We start from the raw sequence: 20,393 nt of genomic DNA, 5'->3' as shown, positions 1-20,393 counted from the left end.
ATTTTTAAGATGAATATTTGCGTGACCCTTATTCATAATCTACCGTACTAATAAACTGATTCATAAACTCAGTTTTACGAACAAATTGAAGATTGGCAGTGAATGTACATGAATGAATGCATAATCAAAGCGTGTTTGAATTTCACTAGATGATTAATTTGCGACAAAGAATACTTTGCTTGAAATTATCTTCATTCGTTCCGGATAACTACGATATGGCGCCAAGTCATATCCATTCTCTATTTCTGTAAAATAAAGCAATTGCCAAAAGCTTTTACCCGCATTTCAATGCAGTTTGAGAAACGAATGACTTGAACTACCAACTTATACATCAAGCAAAAAACATCTGCTTTCCCTGCCGCCGAAACTATTGTGACAAAACAATGACTTTTTCTACACGGGGTATTGGTATCTAAGGTTACCGTTTAACCGTAATGTTCATTATCTATAACCTCGCACGAAATAGCTTCCCCTTCACAAAGTAAGGATAGGCTCCTAATTTCAATCGTTCAGTACGATGGGGTTCGGCGGAATCATCCTGAATAGCGGACGGGGTCCGGCAATCTCGGAAAAGATGCCTTGGTGTTTGGACTCATGTTTGCCGATTTGTATTTTTTGGGGGAAAACTGGAATCAACTATTCGCGCACTGTCACGTCTTTTGATAGCCCGGAATCTATATAGACGAGAAACAATGAAAACGTATCGAACGCCACTCTCAGCCCCTTTGTCCACAAACAAGACACATGCATGAATCAGCTTCTTTATACACTTGACAAAGAACAGCGGTCTTCTGAAATGAATAAAACACAATTGATTAACATAAGTCACAAAGCATATAACAACAACAAAGGGCAAATTTCTCCGGTCCGGGTGGCTATTACAATTACAATATATATATATATAACAGATAAGTAAGCAGTCCACAATACAGATAAATATCCGTGACTCTTACACGACGAATAGACTACGTGACGCGAAAATGACCGAAAGGAAAACGCTAAACCAGACAACAGATAATATTACTAATTTAGGCTACAAGCAAAGGGAAAGAGGGTAATAATGGGTCTACAATGATTGGTTACAAGGCATCGCACGATGCAAGAAAAAACTGTAAACAACGTACGTTTACAACGTAACACGCACCTAGAACTAGCCAACCTCGCGGCGGCGTGGCTTATCGTGCTAAGCCACTGGTTCTCAACCAGTGGGCCATGGCCTACTGATGGGCCATAGAGACATTTTTAAATGGGCCACAAGCCTATTAAACATACTATAGATATTGAAAAGTTTAGTTTCATTTGTGTCATTATAGTCAAGTTTCTATTATAGTAGCAATGAATGATGCTGCTTCTTTTCATTATAATTATTAAAGTGAAGGTATTTATTTTCACAAAAAAGAGTCTTGTTTTTCTTGTAGTTTTTCCTCTGCGTGAGAAAGTTAGTAGGCCACAGAATCTTTATTCAATGAAAGTGAGCCACGAAAGAAAAAAGGTTGAGAACCACTGTGCTAAGCGTTAGGAATACGCTCGCCACCGCCCCTCTGATTTTTCTGCGTGGGTTGGCATCCCACGGGATGGTTATGTGCGAGAGGATTGCTGGACTCCTCGCCGCAGTAGAGTGGTTCACGTAACCGCTGGTCGGTTACGGCTTACTCCACCATCAAGACCGTGCTTCCAAAAACAAATACCTAACTAATCCCATACCCGACATGGAATGATAACCGGACGAGAGGCCGTGGTTCGCAATATGGTTAAGCCGCCTTATCGGCCCTCATCTCCCCCGGCATAAATATTTAAATCCTATTCTATGTAAATCCTATCAAGATGAGATGTTTGTTAATAAATTATCTCTCAATGCCAACAACAAATCTGCATTATTTCATCCGAGCAATGAGCAGGTATATATGCTCATTGATCCGAGCAAACATAAAAATGTTGCTCAAAACTTTTTTGCTCAACGGCAATGAAATTGAAAGAATGAGTGAAATAAAGCATGTCAAACCGCCTAAAAGTGCACACATTTGATGACGTTTTAGCACACGAAAACGAATTCTATAGAGCTCACAGAAATATTTCAAAAACAAGAGAGCTACGCCCAAATATATGGACACGTCTGTTCGCAGTACAGTACGGTTTACCGTACCGTCAGATCACAGTCTACAAATATATTCACACCAAGCGAAGCAGTACAGTAGGACACAAAATGGCGTCCGATGTCCGCAGAACGTTTAATGACGTCATAGCAAACAAAAACAAATCTCACAGAGCTAACAGAAATATTTAAAATGAATAAAAGTAATAGTCTGGGGAAAAATTTTATCTTCAACCACTGAAAATTTCAAAGCAATTGGTCCAGTATTCGAAGAGAAAAGCGGTTTTTTAATATTTCCACTAGGTGTGTTATTCTGTGTCAAACAACAAGAACAACATAATATTGAAACGATCGTTATGTCCACTACGTGTCCAATAAAAGTAATTCCATTCCGATCGTCGTCCGGTGCGGACGTGTCTGCTTGAAAAGTTAAGAACCTCTGGTTTAGACTCATATAATGTATATATGCATATCGTATTTTGCGTCCTGTTTTAAAACACGTATTAGGCGTTGCATGAAACTGGTTCAAGGCAATTTTTTGGGGGTTTGTTATTAAATTCACTCAACATTACAGGCGATCGAATACTCGAGACGCGGCGATCGACCGGTCGGTCGATATCGACGTGTTGGCCACCACTGATTTATAGCAATACGGATGGAAAAGGAAAAGTATGAATTCTCATATCCTTTACAATTCAAGCTTATAAATATACCCATTCATCGTTTTCTAGTAATTCGGACCTAGTCTACCGATTATGACTAAACATTTCCCTTTCATTGTATTCACAACATTGGAAAGGATGCAAAGGTTTCATCGCTGCAATGAAAAATTCATTTGCTATATTTTATACACATTGATATAAGAGTGCTTTCATCTCACGATGAGTGGCCATGCGCAGTTTTTCTTTTGCCCGTGTTCGAAAATACAAAATGTTATTTTCAATTAAGCCTTCAATCCCTTTCTTCTTGCAAGCGGTAAAGGGACATCAGATGAAAACAACAGACAACAGAGGGTTCGTATCGACTATTGATAAAGAAATCAGTTAGGTTCCGGTTACATACTTGTCGGTATTGAAAAGTATTAGGCTTCGTCAATATACAATGTTGACAATTGTTGTTTTGGTTATCTCATTATGTACTCTCGCAACTTATGGTGAGAAGAATTAATTATATATTTTTTTACATGCGAATTATCTCACATTGTTTATAATCACACTATTATTTGTGGCCAAAAGTTGGCAAATTTAGTCGGTAGATGTGTTGAAAGCAAGTACCAAGCTGTTTCTTTGCATAACATGATGAGTGTAAGCTATTCTAAGCGCTGTTTGTCAGTGGGATAGCAAAAATCTGAATCTGGGAGGTCCGTATTAGTTTCCCATTTTCTTATGAGTTCTAAAAAATTGAAATTACCGATTAGGGTTTGAGTAAGATTGATTCCACAAGTCTGTTTGAAGCAAGGTCTTAATTTTCTCACCACGTTTTCTGGCACTATTTACAAATCTACACGTTTTACAGCTTTGCAACCAGCAGAATGCGAAAAAAAATTCGAGGATTTTAGGGGAGGTGTTTCCACTTTTGAATGCCCTGCAAATTGTGATATCGGAGATGTGTATGTTGTAGGTGGACCAGTTGCTTTTCAACCGGATTCTCTGGTTTGTGCTGCTGCGATATACGCTGCTGCAGCTCCAGGTGATACTGATAAGTCCATCTATTGTAGCTATGAAATAAATACTTTGCAGGATTTCCGATTTATCTTTCTACAGAATTTCTTGAATTTGATCTTTTGATTTCTATAGAATTTTGGTATAACACAGATTATAAAAATAACTTCAGCGGGGCATAAATCAGCTATATATATATGCATGAAGTCGAAAACAGTATAAAAATGTCAAGTACTACGAAAAAAAATTCTTCAGTATATGTACGTTCAAGGTAAATAATCTATCAGCCCAGTTTTCAATTCTCAGAAATTTAATTTAACAGTTACAGGAGGACAAGTAGTTTTCCGAAAATTAACGTCAGACCCTCCTCCGACAATGACGGCCGGGACAGAAAACGGGGTTACTACGATAGCCCCTGCCAATGCACCATCGATCACCACCGTATACTTTTTGTTTGATGGTAAATACTACGAATTATTTTTTATACCATTTATGTGAAATATTGTTCTTAGGTCGATAAGCAAATTTGAGAATATCCCTTTTATATATATGTGATAAAAATAGAAATGGATTTTGACATCGACTTGTATCTCAAATGTCTCCATCAAAAAGAGCTCAGAAAATATTTGGGCACCATTTACTTTGTTTGACAAAATGAAAAATTTGTTTAGAAAATATTCTTCCATTGTTTAAATATCACACTTTTTCTGGTTAATTCAAGAATTTATAGTGATATAGTGAACTTGATTAGTCAAAACTGCTATTCGAAATATCAACCGCTGTTGGTCTGGCTTTTTTCAATCGTTCGAAAAAATATCCGGTCTATCTATTAGTAGATGTGCTCTCTTTTTCATCCTGATCCAACTTTTTATCAAAAAAATTTCTGTCCTACAAGTTTTTCATTCGAACTTCCGGATTGAAAATTTATTTTCTTCCGACTGCTCGTATGTCACAATTGGTTTGAATGGTATTGAGACAATTGCTATTCACCAAACAAATCGCATGCTAAAATGCTATCGGTATCTTAATTTAGGGCAGATCGGGACTTGCTTTGAGATACGTCATAATAAAAAAAAAATCCGTAACAGAAGTAAGTGTCCTCTTAAACCGGTATTTAAGAATAAGATATCTTTATTTATGGACTGAGTTGTTACTTGCAACTGAAAATGACCATGTCGCTCGTTAGTTCGCTTGCCACCAAAACTAAAAAATATTTTTTATTATTTCTCGCTTTAAATATGTTAAAAAAATTATTCGTAATATTCGATATTTTATTACAGATAAAATGTGCGGAAAAATTAAGAGTTATTTGTATAAAACCAATATATTGTGTATATTGAAATACGAAAAAAAAGGAGCGTTTTTGTTCAAGGAAATTCACTGCAGAAGTTGTGAAATATGCCTTTTCTTTGAAGTAAAAAAGTCTGCGTTCTAAACATATCATACATATTTACATATTATTCGAAATCAATCTTTAAATGATAATTTGGCCTTGATGCCAAATGTACCAAATGTAGCCCAAAATGCATAAATTCTGAGCTAATTTTGAATAATATGTTAATATTCATAATATATTTTGAAACTTGAACTTTTTTACTTCGAAAGAAAGGCATGTGGGAAATTACATAGCACAATGTGCGAACGCGGATATATAAAATGAAGAGACTAATGATTTGTACAATGACATTAGCGTTGCTGTGTTCGCTTTAAGTCCTAATTCTAATATACCAGGGATGGCGAACCAGTGGTTCGGAACCACCGACCCGCGGGTGACAAAGTGTTTCACCTAGTTTTTTCGGGGTCCCACCAAGTCACGAATTAATACAAAATGTACTGAAATTTCGGTGATAAATATTTATAAGAAAATCTGCTTTAATTCAATATACAATAAGTGACCTTATAGTACACCGTTGTGCAGCTACAATGCCATCACAACGTTTATGGCATAACAATACAATTGATTTGCCATATCTCGCAACATTTCCTGTAACAGCGGTTACCTTTTGGAGGTGCATTAATCAAGGGGTTGCATAGTGTTTTGTAGCGGTATACGAGAGCCAAATCCTACAGAAATAGGATAAACAATAGAGCGGAATAGTAGTGAGACGCCAATCAAGAAATTTATAATTCCCTCAGGGTGGACTTCTCTTCCAACATTTTTTGAAACCATATTTAAAAAATTTTCGTAGCATTAAAAATCGTATTCTTGCAAATCCACGTTTTCGCAGATGAATTTTGAAAACTCGTGTACAAGAAATAGCCTCAGTCCAAATATGCAGATTGTAAAAAAGTAACGCAAAACTTAATCTGTGAAAGTTTTATTTATTTTATAAATCACACTGAACGGGTTTTAAATATGAAAAATTTAATTTTTCAAAATTTAGGGGGTGGTAAATAATTTGCTATTAGTGATGAAACGTATTCTTAAAAAATTGGTATGTATTTAAGAAACGATGTACATGGGGGGCTCCCCAAGTTGATTGACGGCGAGCCAAAATGCACAGCAGAATAAAATTGTAGAGCCAGAAAAGGAGAGCGAGGAAAAGTGCGCGACGGCACGGCTGGGGATCAGGTCGCGCTTAAACGGCCTGAGAAAATTTTGAGAAATAGGCACCAAAATAGGCCCTAAGCTTGATTTTAGACACACCTAGCATCACAGTTTGTTATGTAATGAAATTAATAATTATAATATTTAGCTGATAGAATTCCCGAGGAATAAATAACAAGCACGGCTTTCAGCAAGTAATTTACCACTGATAGAGACTAATGAAGTTACTTGCTCATCTAGCATATGGCATCGTATGAATGGCCACTTGTGGCTTGTTTTGTTACACATTTCACATTTTTTGAACATGTTTGTTTGACGTTTGTATGAATTGGGCAATGAAATTAAATTTTGAAATACGCGCGTCAACTGATCATAATGGCGCATAATGTTGTTTCGCTGAAGTTTGATTCTTTCCAATAAAGAAATAAAAACGCCGTCATTCATCTAGAAAATGTCTGCTTTCAGTGCCTAGTTTTTGTTTTGTGGCATCTTTAGGCGTGCTTATTATACGGCTGATATCTAAAATACTGCATTGTGTAATCCTAATACCCGTACGTATACATAAGATACCGGTATAATACAATTGTTACAAAATAAACGTGCTTAAACTGTGATGATGATGTAAGGATAGACGGTATCTAAAACTCAAAAGATACCACATGAAGCGTTAAACTATTTCCTTCAAGTTCGGCGGGCCATTTTAAATCGTTACGCGAGCCGTAATTGGCCCGCAGATTGCGGTTTGGAACCCCTCATCTACACTGATAAATATGCCATGGTCGTTATATTTGAATACAATTATAATTGAAATAGTAATTACAGTGTGCAGTGGCACCTCAAAATTAGGGGAGGTGTTTGAAATTTTAGGGCGGGGGGGGGGGGGGGGGGGGGGGGTGTTCACCACCTACTGGGGGGGGGGGGGGGGCACTGATTGGGTTATTTCCGTACAGCACTTCATCAGCAACAGGCCCGCTTGCTTCAATTTTACGAATAAGTCCCATTGCCGTAGAAGCATGAAGTGGGTTCTTACCTAGGCTTACCATATTTCTGAAGCAAAAAACCGGGACGACGCGGATTGGACAAGGCAACTTTGGTTCGATTCTAGGGGCTTAGTGGCCTAATAGTTCAAACGTTTTCCATGCCACCATGCCATTGTGGGTGGATTACAGGCATCAAATTTAGCTGTAAATCCTATTAAAATATCCTCTATTGGTCTTTGATTCTAATGATGAAAATCATTCAACTCATTAGAAAAATTGCACTTTGTTTCCAGCATTTTGATGATTCATTGACAGTAGCCTACAGCTGGATGTTAAATTGTAGTATGGTCCATACTTCATATCTCAATTATGACATAACAATTTTTCCTTCTATCTGAACTAGTGGAGTGAAACGCAATTCTGCGGTAAATCGGCTGTCTCCGTTTAAAAAAAAAATTGTAATAGTATCAAATAGAAAAATTATTTGTATCTTTCATACTGCAAAATCGGGACGGCGGAAAACAGTCTGAAACCGGGACTGTTCCGGCTAAACCGGGACGTATGGTAAGCCTATTCTTACCTGCTTTCCTTGCGGCTTCTGATGCTTTATTTTCTTATAATTGGTAATTTCTCACCAAATCAATTCTTTCTTTGATATGCACAACTGGAAGACTTCAAGCAGCATGGAAATGAATGCGTGCTTGCAAAATAAATTGAACGCGTATGATTACTATGGTAACCAGATTCTAAAACTGAGTGTGTTGAGAGTCAAGTTTGATGAATTAGCTTCTTATGTTAACAGTTTAATTGTAATCGCTATCTGTTACATGATTTGTTGCAACGACGAGCAATTTTGCGTTATTTTTTTAACTTTTAAAGATTAAATGTTGTGTTACTTTTCTAACACTCTGTAAGTGCTGCATATAAAGCTCAAGTCTACATAATATTAACCAAATATTAACAGGAATTGTTGGAAAGATGCAACCGAAAGTTTCTCATCGATGTAAACTCTGATCAAATATGTATGACCCTCGGTCTTCTTTACCACAATAAAAATGTAATTTTTGACTCATTCATTAAAAAAGGTTCGCCATCCCTGCAATATATATATAATCGCTTTATCTATTGAAATGATACTTCTGCCTTTTCTGTCCTTGGAATTGTTCTTGAATTTAAACACAAAAATACATTCTTATTATTTATGAATGATTACATCAAATAAAAATATTTGCTTATGTGGGCTTTTTTGCAATCATCAATCATCTCACAATATAAATTTTTTGAACAATGGACCTTTCCCCTATCTTTGACCCCGGGAAGTTCTTCCTATACTTCACCATTGTAAAATTTTCGGTTCTTATTTTAGGAATAATTTCGGGAGTTGGCGCCTGTAAAATGGGGTATTTGTTTCAAACCATCGTTCTGATTCATAGCATTCAACAATCTGTCTTTTAAAAGTACCAGTAAAGAATTTTAGCCTAGTCTATCACAGCTATTTCTACACTAATTTTTGATTACTGCAATTAAACTGAATCTTCTAAGACAAAATGATCAATGAATTATTTGATTTATATTTAAATGTCCGCGACGCAACTGAAAACTAACGAATATAATTCAAAAATGCGAAAACGAGGCATTGTTTACGGCCACGCTTGAAAATCTGTCTGAGCGGATGCGTTGTTATGCCACTTTTTGCATCTTGCTGATTGGTCAATGTCACAAAGTAAAAGGAAGTCGATTCTCGGGGAAACATTCATTATATCAGTTTTTGTTCAAAAGATATATGTGTTTATTTGAAACTGAGGAAACTTGGTACACATCAGTAAGGATGCCAAGTATGAGTACTTACAAGTATTCGATTCTGATCCGATTCCTAAATTTTCGATTCCGATTCTCGATTCCTCGACATATTACCGAAAAAACATACCCACCCAAGCAATACCATATGAAATCAAGCAAGACAGCGATGTTCAAATTCTGAACGGACAAGAAGGCCGAAACTAAGTAGTATGGGTATCCAATCTGTCACAGAAGACAAAATCGCACAAAAAAACGAATCCCTCAGAACCCACAGAGAATTTTAGAATAAATAAACGTTAAAGCCTTCCAGCGAAATATATATACTGTATATATATTATGTAATGAAGTTTGCGGCGTCGTAGCAACTCCACATAGCAGTGAAGCAGTTCATACATATATATATGTGAAGGAATTGCCACAAAACGTTACACATTGTTTGCAATCCGTTTCAAACTCGAGAATCGATTCCGGTGCATCGGAATCGATTCTAGTCGATTACACGAAGAATTGATTCTGTAATCGAATCCGAAATCGATTCCGCCATCCCTACACTTCAGTCGAGAAACAGGAATAGTATTCTTGATATTTTCTCTCTCCTAATGGAATATAGAACAAACGGCATAGTGCTTACTGCTTTATATATCCGTAACATTAATACATTTGGTAGGAATAATGTGCTGAAGTGGTCAATATTAGTTATATCTTTTATTCACTGCTTTACGCCTACAAGAGTTTAGGAAATCACGAAAAAATGTTTTTTTTTTCCTCAGCCGTAACGGAATTTATCAGTATCACTCAGTATTAACAAATGATTGAGATGAAATTTTTTTGATTTCTAGTTGTGATTCCATCTGATTGTGCAGTTGCAGCAGAAGATATCGATCAGGAAGTTTTTGTATTTAACTGCCCAGCTGATTGCGAAACACACACTCCAACTACAACTGACGTTGTTTATGATGATGCCAATTCAATATTTGCGGTTCAATCTCTCATTTGTATGGCTGCACTTTTTGACGGAATAATACCAGGTGAAAAATATATTTAAATATAGTCAATATTACCCAATAAAGTGACATCGATCTTTTTCAATTTTACTTGTTTCATTCATATTTTTGAACCAACGGCCAGTAGAATCCAATTAACACAGACAACTAACAATCTTTGCAAATCTATTTATATATTTTATATTGTACAATTTGCTGTAAAATATGATTTTTATGAAGATTTGTCGCTCAAAAATTGATCTCAAGTTCAATTGCAAATCAATTACGACGCAACTGAAATTCGAACAAAAAATTATATACAATTAGTAGGTGTGCATGCTCAGCCAATTTTGTATACAATGTTTGTCTCATAACGAGGGCAACTGCTACTCGTCAAATATTTTTCTAGGTGGAAGTGCCGGTGCTGTTGTTGTTCAGAAACAACAAGGGATTATGTCATACGGCGGCGCTGCCGCCAGTGCCAACAGTGTTCACCCGGGGCCTCTAGCTGCGTATCAACCTGCGTTTACATTTTCAAGTAGGAACAAAACTTGTGTGCTTTTACGATTGTTATTTATCTCTAATTGTCTTATTAATTAGAGATGCAGTAAGGTACGTTTAGATTGATGTGCTATAATGTGGTGATTACTAGAATGGCATTTTACTCATATCTGTATCAAAATTAAAACTACGCACGCTCTAGACATGCGTGTTGCAACCATTACGTATAGGCAATATATATGAGGGATACAAACGGTGGTTGCGCATGTTTTGATATATATAATGATTTTGTAGTACTCATTTAATTTTGCATTTTTTTTTAATTTCAGCTACGATATATCCAGATTGCTTACAAACCGTATCAAGCCAACCAAGTCTAGTCGTATTTATATGCCCGGCTAACTGCAGCCCGAACTTGGTTGATGTCGTGGGAGACGAAATCTACAATGACGAAACACCAATATGCCTTGCAGCTATTCATGATGGACAGATAACTGGTAAGTCTCGTCTTCGTCTTGTTTTTAATCATTAATAAAATTGTAGATATCAACTTTACGAAGTGTGAATATAAAAAAAAAATAGTTGAAATCGTTCGAGTAGTTCACGCATGAAAAATATAATACATAATGAATTTATAAGGTAATCCAGTGACACCGTTCATACTCAATATATAGAACCCGTTTTATAGCTTACAAATTTATCCTACAAAATCATTTCTAATGTGTTGAACGAAGTATGCATATATTTCCTTTCAGCTGCTAGCGGAGGTGACGTAATTGTGAATAAACGACCAGGTCAGTCAGAATTTAGTGGAAGCACACGTAATGGTATCACCAGTATCAGTGGAGGACCAGACGATGGTTTTGATTTTTCCGGTAAGTAACAGTACACGTCTGTCTGCGTGGAGCATCATCAACATGTTTCTCTTTCTAATTTCGATCAAATTTTCTTCATTAACCGTTTTGTAAATTTGACCATCGAAAGAAATGCTGTCGATGGGATAACTGCATTTTCAATAGAACAAACAAACCATAATACGAAGTAATATTGTGATTGTGTACATTCGATTGTTCAACTACTTGAACTACACGATTTGTTCCTTATTCGCGGACAATAGCGATGAATAATTTACTTTTATTGAAATTTCGTTTAATTGGGTTTGTTTGAGCCAATAAATACTGATGTTAAATATTTGTAACAGTTGCTCTTTATACGTGTAGACTGCATCAACGGATCTCCTACAAGGTCTCCATTGGTAGGTTGTTCATGCACTGCGACTTGGTTCGGAGATGCGTGTGATATAAGTGAGTATACTGCTAGTCAATTCTATATTATGAATGATATGCAAATGTGGAAAATATATTTGCGCAAATATATCATCAAGCATTCGGAAAAATATCAGATTCATTGAAGCTCATTTAGGATGGAAATATAATACGGTGTCCGATACAAATATAGTGCAATGTTTATATCAACTAAGTGGAAGATTGGGTTGATGTACTTTATATGTTTTGTCATTGCTAGACTCGAATTGTTTTCAATAAACAAAACAAAGCTACAATAAACGATAAAGCAAATTAGAATTAGTTTAAAAACTTCACAATAAACAATATTAATTAATTGGATCACCTCTTGTCATTGAGGTAAAGGCAGACTATTTTGCAAATCAGTCATGTTGACTTTTAAATAATGGAACTTTCAAATGAACGTATTTTGTCGCACAGTGTGTGTTGAAGGAAGTTACGATGCATCGAATAATCCAGCATGTACCTGCAATTCTGGATGGGTTGGACCTATGTGCAATTTCCGTAAGTGTTATATTTAAATTGTACTGTTAAATTTATACTGTCTTATAAACACCAGTAAATGTATATTCAACGATATAAACCTATTTCAAATTCGTTTTATTGTGATTGTGTGGATGTATCTTGAAATGGTTAATGTCAGTTAATGCCTTATCTTTTACATTTACAGCAATATGTTAGGTTCTGCTGAAGAAGACTAAAGGAATTATAACTTTCTGATTCTGCTCATATACACATTAATATCACTTGTTTCATCCCAGATGTAAATATATTTACATATATATATATATATATATTACATTTCTACCATCAGACACGATATCACAAATCGATGATTGTAATGTGGAGTAGTCTAGCTCTAGTTGATTATCTGTTATTGGGCACTTGAAGTTCTTCAGTAGATTGCAGTATTCTCACCCTCACACATTTCTGCTAATATTCTAATATGGACGGTGACCGTACATTTGAACCCATGTGTATATTCGTGGGCTCAATCTATATGAAGGTGCCAAACCCATGGGTTATGGTTAATATGGCGTAAAACAAAAAAAACTCCATAGGTGCAAACTTGCAGGTGCAATTGTCGTGTGTTCAAATGTACATGGGTTCAAATGTAATGGAAACCAATATGGACAAACTATTTTCATGATATTTATGAGCACCAAGTTAAAAACATGAGTCTTAATTTAGACTAGATACATTCCGTGTTTCTCCCTATTACTTGTGTGGTAAAATGTGATTCATCGAATTTTTGGTGCATATTAGAAGGTGTGAAATAGTAGCTTCAATACAAGCTGTTCCATACTTCATGCGTACCATACGCAGTAAAATTGAATACACTACCTTTGTAAATATATAAATAAAAAGGTGGAGAAGTTATGAGTTTTAAGATATATATATACATATTATGCTATTCTAACAATAATAATCTATTGCTTTTATTACCATGTAATATAGGACTGTATCTACAACGTTTGTGGTGATATATATACAGCGAAGCACTTCATAAACAACAATAAAAAAAAAAATTTTGTGTGGTGTGGTATCACAACCTTTGCAAGACATAAAGGCTTATATTGATAAAAAGAGTGTTAAGTGTAGAATTTCCTCAGTTCAAGAGAAGTACAATAAGATAATAAAGGATGTTGTTCAGCGCATGATTGCCCCCTGGTATATATATATCGCAGAAAAATAAAGCACAATCGGTGTTTAGCAAAACGATGTAATTTGTGGACTTTTCGAATTTCTATGCAGAAAAACCTCATCAGGGCATGATATGGAAAGCACACTATTGGATATATATAGAGCAGAGAAGAGAAAAAAAAGGAAAAATTATCACGGCGTGAAATTCGAAGCGTCGGCAAATTACATCGTTTTGCTAACACCGGTTGTGATTTATTTATCTTCGATGGATGTTGTTCGTGACCGTATAAGCTATAAGAAGTTAAAAAAATACTGCTGGCGATTCAGTTTTTTATGGTGGCGATAGAAACGTCTCGATCAAAATTTGATTGATTAAATTGGACGACTAAAAGTATTTTGATGACCGCTAATTAATTCAAATTGTTTATAAACTAACATTTTCGGGCAATATGTAAGTGGGAATGGTATATGTCACAAGCTACGTTCTATGCCGCCTCTATATTTAAACTAATAAAGATATTCAAATCATCTAATTGAAGCTTACGCGACATTTGATACATGAAACTTAAATTTTTCCTAAATTGATAAATACATGCTCCGGGCTCGCCTGATAAAAATCCAAGACGCGTCATACTCATAATCAGGGGCAATGTCTGCTGTTGCTGCTGGTGGTTAGTATTAATTTCTTACATATCGTCACGCTAATAACCGAATTGCGTAAGTCATTTTTGGCGATTTTGAGTTTTTTTTATAAAATAGGTATTTATGTAATGCTGCGCACCTGTCTGTTAACTCAGATTTTATTTTAGGAATTCCGAAACCCATAAAAATGGAGATTTAGTATGACATGTACATTTGTGAAATTGTTTCGTCATAATGAATTTTCCTTGTTACCGCCGTACTCTTGTGACGTCACAAAGGCAAAATAACCTCGGCGAGGTATTTTCGAGTTTTTGCATCTCGGATTCTAGCTTAGCGCGTATTAATTTGAATTTTTACTACAGTATAGGAAGACGTACACTTGTGATATTCACTGTCCGAGTCAAATTCCCCTTGGTTGGCTTTTATATTGGGTGCATTGCTGTTTTATTCTTTATATTTAATCTTAGTCCTATTTCGGTGGGTGTGCAGAACGTGTTATATTGATGAAATATATATTTTTAAACATAAAAAATGATGTAATTGAAACTGATTAGCTATTTTGGGGATTATACATTGTAGATACTGAGAATTACATTCGTTTTTGGAATGTTTAGTTTTCAGGACTGGTGCATATAGGGAAGTTGCAAAATTGCGTATGTCACCAAGTCATAGACACATTCCTGCCTAAGTCACAGTGCGCCATTATGACGTCACTTAACTGCGTCATACAAATTAACTTAAATCCGGCTACGATCAAAAAAGTGAACCATGGCAAATTATTGACTCTCAATTGCAACACAAAATCATTAGGAAGTTTTTTACGTTTTTCTCAAAACTGCTAAAAATGACTTACGCAATTCGGTTATTAGCGTGACGATATAATACAAGGAATACATCTGCGGAATATCAAAAACACCAAAAAAATAACACCAAACTATGTTATATTAAACGTTTTATGCTGTTTCATGTTTTTGCCACAACATTATAATACTACGAGAGCTAAATAGACAAATACAGTGAGTAAAGAGATAAGGCGAATTCAGTATTACTGGCCAATGCCGATTTCGTCAAGGGCCCAATACTTAACTTTGAAGCTAATAAAGGGTATTTTCAGAATTGTGAAGAGTATAATACGCACGAATTATCTTTCCTATATCATATATGGCTCAACGTGATGTTCAAGCTCTTGGCTAGTCTGCAAATAAAACCAGGAATCGCGTCAACGAAAACAGCCTCAATGTACTCCTGTTTTGCGTCATGCTTTACCAAATTATGGTTATGCGTGAAGTTTGTCAGTATTTACTCATCGCGAAAATCCCGATAACAACTTTTGAACTATCGCATATCCCAACTTTATTCGTCTTTTAATTACAACAACGTGGGTTTTTACATGTGAAATATTGTGACTGCGTTAGTGAGAATTCTAAAGGAATGTTACTTATTATTTTCTAAATGCCTGGCCTATGGACAATATCATAATCAGGAGTGTGCAAGCTTGGTTTTTCTAGAAAAAATACGAAAAATGCTTGTTGTAAGTGCCAACATTTTTATTGAAGAACAGAATTTGTGTGAAAGTTTTCTCCCTTATCTGGACTGTAAACAAATCATGATACAAGAAATCATGATAGTAGAAATAATATATATATATATAGCTATTTCGGAGAAAGAATTCAATTCGGATAAATTGCATTTACAATGGAAAAAACTAGAAAATTAGGATACAGATTTCCGGAAGATATTTGTAAGAACGCCGTTTATTTCTTATTTCAATTCTGTTCCCACCCTTGACGGACTTCGTTCTGGCCTAATTTATCACAATTAACATTGACGCATGTCTTGATCGATGACGGGCAGTCCATTTCAAAACTTGAGCTTGTTTGGTGTTAAACAGTCTTGCAAAAATGTTTTTTTGCCCTTCTTTCGTTTTTCATTAATAGGCATATTAAGTTATTTTTCGAAATAATTTGATAATTTTTGTTTGCAGTGTAGATTTATCATCGATTTCTCGTTGTCGGAATACCACATATTTACATCGAAGAGAAGCCATGGTCGCAAAAACATAAACAGCCCGTCAATACTCTTTATATGACAATAGAACTAATAATATTATTTACCACTGATAGTGTCTCATACTAATTCACTGGAACCCAAATAAGAGATTGTTTATTTTTCAAGTTCGTCCCCTGTAACATAACACATGCCATTTCAACTCAATGTACTATGAATATATATATACAGTATATTCTAGGGTCATTAACTATAGCTTGCGTGTTAAACATCCATCCATGTGGTTGAGATTCTTCTACCCATAAAAATACTTTCAAGTAATGTTTTGGCTCGAATGCATCTGACGTATTGGAAATCTATATATAAAAATATTCTCATATAGGTATAAAGATCGCAATTTGGTTATTTTGAAGTCGTATGACTATAAATCAGGGCTCCCAACGTGGTCCAGATGGACCCGCTGGGGTCCACAGCGCGATTACAGGTGTCCAGAGACAAAGTGCTATTTATATTAAAAGGAGGATATTTTATTGAAGTTGTTTCTCTTTTCATTGTTTTTGGATAAACTGAAATAAACGAAAGAGCACCTGTTAGATTAGGGTTTGTATTAGTAAGGAGCATGCATTTGAACGATAATTCAGATATGAGGCTCCGTATGAGGGGTTTGACCTCACGGATCGGATCCTATGCGAGTAAATAACAAGCAGAAATGGGGTTCTCATTGATACTTCTGTTAGTCGTTTTACCAATAAATTTTGTCGTAGAATTAAAACCTTGAATTTGTTTAAAAAATAACTTTGTTTTGGTTACCGGTACTAGGAAACCAGCGAACAGCATGGTTACAACTCGTCCCAATCTATGTGAGTTGTCTTAGGGTTCTGAATTAAAAAGGGAAATAATAAAATAAATTAATGAACCTATCATAGTTACACTAATTGAAGTGCTTTGATAATGAACAAGCAAGGGTCAGAGCACATGCATACTGTCAGTCCGAAATTTATCATGGTAATAATACTGAGTACAATGAAATTAAACGGTTCTATCAAGGCAGCAAGTTAATTAACTTGGATATCTCCAATAAGCACATGGGGTCCATACGACTTTGAACAAAACTTTAGGGGTCCACAGCAAAAACAGGTAGGGAAGCCTGCAGTAAATGAAAAACTGGCTTAACGGATGCAATATAATGGTAAAACATACATTATATAAAGCAATTTATAAAGAGTACTGCTTCCACTAGAAAATATTTGAATTCCGTCAGCCCCATCACACGACTTCACTGATAGACAATTTGTGATCTATATTTTGTTTCACAAAATGAATGTCGTTCAGCGATTGTTCAATTTAAATATCGATTCTAGGGATCTCTTAGTCTTAGAATGTTGTGATCTACATTTTTCCGCGTATTTATAAACAGCTGTTCTGGAACCTGAATTTCCATTTAGTCATTTAGGCTGAAGACTTTACGTTTGTACTCAAGATGCAAAGCAGATATGCAGCAGCATTCAAACATTTCTTAATCCCCTGATTATGTTGTGTTTTAGAGTTATGAGCGCGTATTTATCGATTTATAAAACAAATTTAAGATCTATGTATTTAATGTTACGTAATATTCAACGTTGGTTTTTCAATTACATTTAAACAAAATTTTTGTTTTGACTCGATCAACGTTATTATATCAAAAGATTTATTATGAAATGTAAACAATTTTAAAAAAGCGTCAATTGGATCAAGTTCTTTTATTGGTTCAAATCTATAGACCCGGATAAGAAAGTCATTTTATTTAGCTAATTTATAATAATTATAATTTTATAATAACGACCTGTGTGTTACGATAGAACATTTTATACCACTTCTAACATATTATCTTGTATTCTCACATACTAAGTTCTACTAGCAATCTACCACAATAGGCTACTATCTCTGTATATAATCAAGATTGTTTTGATAGCTATTTCTTTTGGAACCTTCCTAATACATTGGGCATAAAATATGCTATACTGTATGACTATGTATATAATTCAAACAACAGACGACGTCAAATTCAGAAAAAAAAAATTTTGTTACCTTATACTTATAGCATCTTGATTTGAAATCGTTTTATACCATTGAACATCTTGAAGATAGTACACCGTCATTGCAATGATGAATATGATTTAACCAAGTAGAATCAAAAATCAATCATATTCTAAAATACCATTTTATTTTATAAAGATTTTCATTTCTACAATGTATGTCGATGCTAGTTCTGATTCTCGTGCGACACCAACTCGTCACATTGCGTCTTTGAGATATCTATCTCACGATGGTAAGTATAATGAATCAGAGAAAATTAAAATGTAAACAAGACACCCTGATTATTAAATTGCTCATTAATTAGTGCTAAAACAGTACACACTCGTTTGAAGGCCCTTTAATTAAAATCACACGCTCTGTCCGAATGTGAAGAGCAGCGTTACCGAACAACGTGCTATGTAGTTTGTGGAGAGCGATGCGTACTTGTTTGTTAACTATTGGAATGTTATTTGTTGGTTAGGATTGAAATACAGTTCTAGGCTCAGCACGTAATATGAATTCCAGGGCATTTAGAAACAAAAGTCTTTGGGAAATGGTATTGTAGACGCCAAATTTGGAATGCTCTCAGCTGTTTTAGTAAACTGATTTTGTCACTCCAATGCAAAAAGACGCGTATAACAGTACCAGTTGATGTTGTTTATTGTCAGGAAAGTGCAGGTGTACGAAGATACGTAAAAAATTACGACATATATACGTCGGTACGATGGTAGGTACGCTAGTATGAGAAGTACGATTTTGGGGGTACGAGAATACGACAATACGTGAATACGGTTTTCTAAAGAAAACAAACAAACGATATTTATAACAGTGTGCCGGCATAAAATATGCCGACAATTGAAATTAACAACTTAACAAAATTCTGAAAATTAGAACTGAACTATACACACTCACGTCTAACCCAGTAAAATAACAGTTACGACTGATTACAAAAACAGGCATTCGTATACCATTCTATAGCAGAAATAATTCTTAAACATAAAAACAAACTGAAATACGTACTTGAAACTTGACAGTGTAGCTTCCAGCTTACAAAACAATCGGTATTTGATTGGAAACAGTTTAGTTAAAGTTAAGTTGTTGTTATTAATTCTAAATACATGAAAATACAATTAAAACCTGGAACTACAAATCTGCAATCAGACAACGGAAACCTTGCACCACAAATCTGCAAATCTAGAGTCCTGAAAAGGTCGAACCAAGGTCCTCGAAGCGGCGCGCGCAGCGAACGCACGCGGGCCATTATGAAGTCACAATCATTAAAATTCGTGAACGTACGTACCACCACCGTACGTACCTAAAGGTGAACAAACAAAAAAATCATGGAGCGGAAGAGGCAGTTTCAGGTATGTTGAAAAGGAGAAAGAGGCCGAGAAAAAGCCGTTGAATTTATCACATATTCAGGCTTGGAGGTAACGTATTTAATGATTGATAGGCACATGGTTGGATGTTTTGTTGCGATATCATCTAAAAATAGTTTGTATTTTCTATTTGAAGCAAAAATATTTGTCAGCAGATAGAACACGTTTCAATTTTTTTTTCTCCATTTTATAATAAATCTGAATACATATTGATGAGGAACTAGCATTAATTTTGCAACTTACAAGTGCTTCTCGCCCTTGCTTTCATATCAAAATATTTTCAACACTGGAGATGTTGATCTTTCAGATGAAGAAAATGTAATTTCAATAGGTTTATACAAATTCCAGAAGCTAATATTTCATTCTGAAAAAACTTCAAAACATTTAAGTCCATTCGTCTTCAACTGTTTAATTTTGCCAGGTTGCATCTGAACTATGCTCATATTAAATATCTCTTTAACAGCCCTCGTTAATCTTATCATTCATGGATTTTGCAGATATTGCAAACACTTCTGTTCAAGTTATTTTCGTTAGATTTTTCTATACGTCAGATTCACAGTATTATATGCAGGCTTGTCCATGGGAATTGGAAACGTCCCATGGGATGGGAAAGCACACATTTGTATTTCACGTTTGACACGAAAACCGTATGATTTCCGGGGAAATGATGGTAAAACATTTCGTTATGTACTTCGTGTCTATATATTTGAGCACAGCTCTCTTGTTCGTTATAAATAGCAAATATATATTCAGCTTTAAAAATATACTTCCTGAAGGGGCTGATGGAGACCTGTATA

At 35.3% G+C, this 20,393-nt stretch overlaps 1 protein-coding gene across 2 annotated transcripts; it reads left to right on the top strand.

Annotated features, from left to right (window-relative positions):
- Positions 1 to 3,105: 3,105 nt before the first annotated feature.
- LOC120329330 (uncharacterized) lies at positions 3,106 to 13,432 on the top strand. 2 transcript variants are annotated; one of them, XR_013479669.1, is made up of 10 exons: positions 3,106 to 3,245; positions 3,608 to 3,781; positions 4,076 to 4,213; positions 9,921 to 10,109; positions 10,474 to 10,602; positions 10,895 to 11,062; positions 11,321 to 11,440; positions 11,767 to 11,869; positions 12,290 to 12,373; positions 12,540 to 13,432. XR_013479669.1 is itself a non-coding variant. In XM_039395928.2 (10 exons), exons 1-10 carry the CDS (start codon positions 3,194 to 3,196, stop codon positions 12,548 to 12,550), a joined length of 1,149 nt encoding a protein of 382 aa, XP_039251862.2. In that variant the 5' UTR covers positions 3,106 to 3,193; the 3' UTR covers positions 12,551 to 13,432. The 2 variants fall into 2 exon arrangements, 1 of the variants encoding a protein (XP_039251862.2); XM_039395928.2 differs by having other exon boundaries at positions 11,786 to 11,869.
- Positions 13,433 to 20,393: the final 6,961 nt, after the last annotated feature.

Source organism: Styela clava, chromosome 12 (assembly GCF_964204865.1).
Source record: "Styela clava chromosome 12, kaStyClav1.hap1.2, whole genome shotgun sequence".
Classification (NCBI taxonomy): domain Eukaryota; kingdom Metazoa; phylum Chordata; class Ascidiacea; order Stolidobranchia; family Styelidae; genus Styela; species Styela clava.
This window is presented reverse-complemented; position numbering and strand designations above follow the sequence as displayed.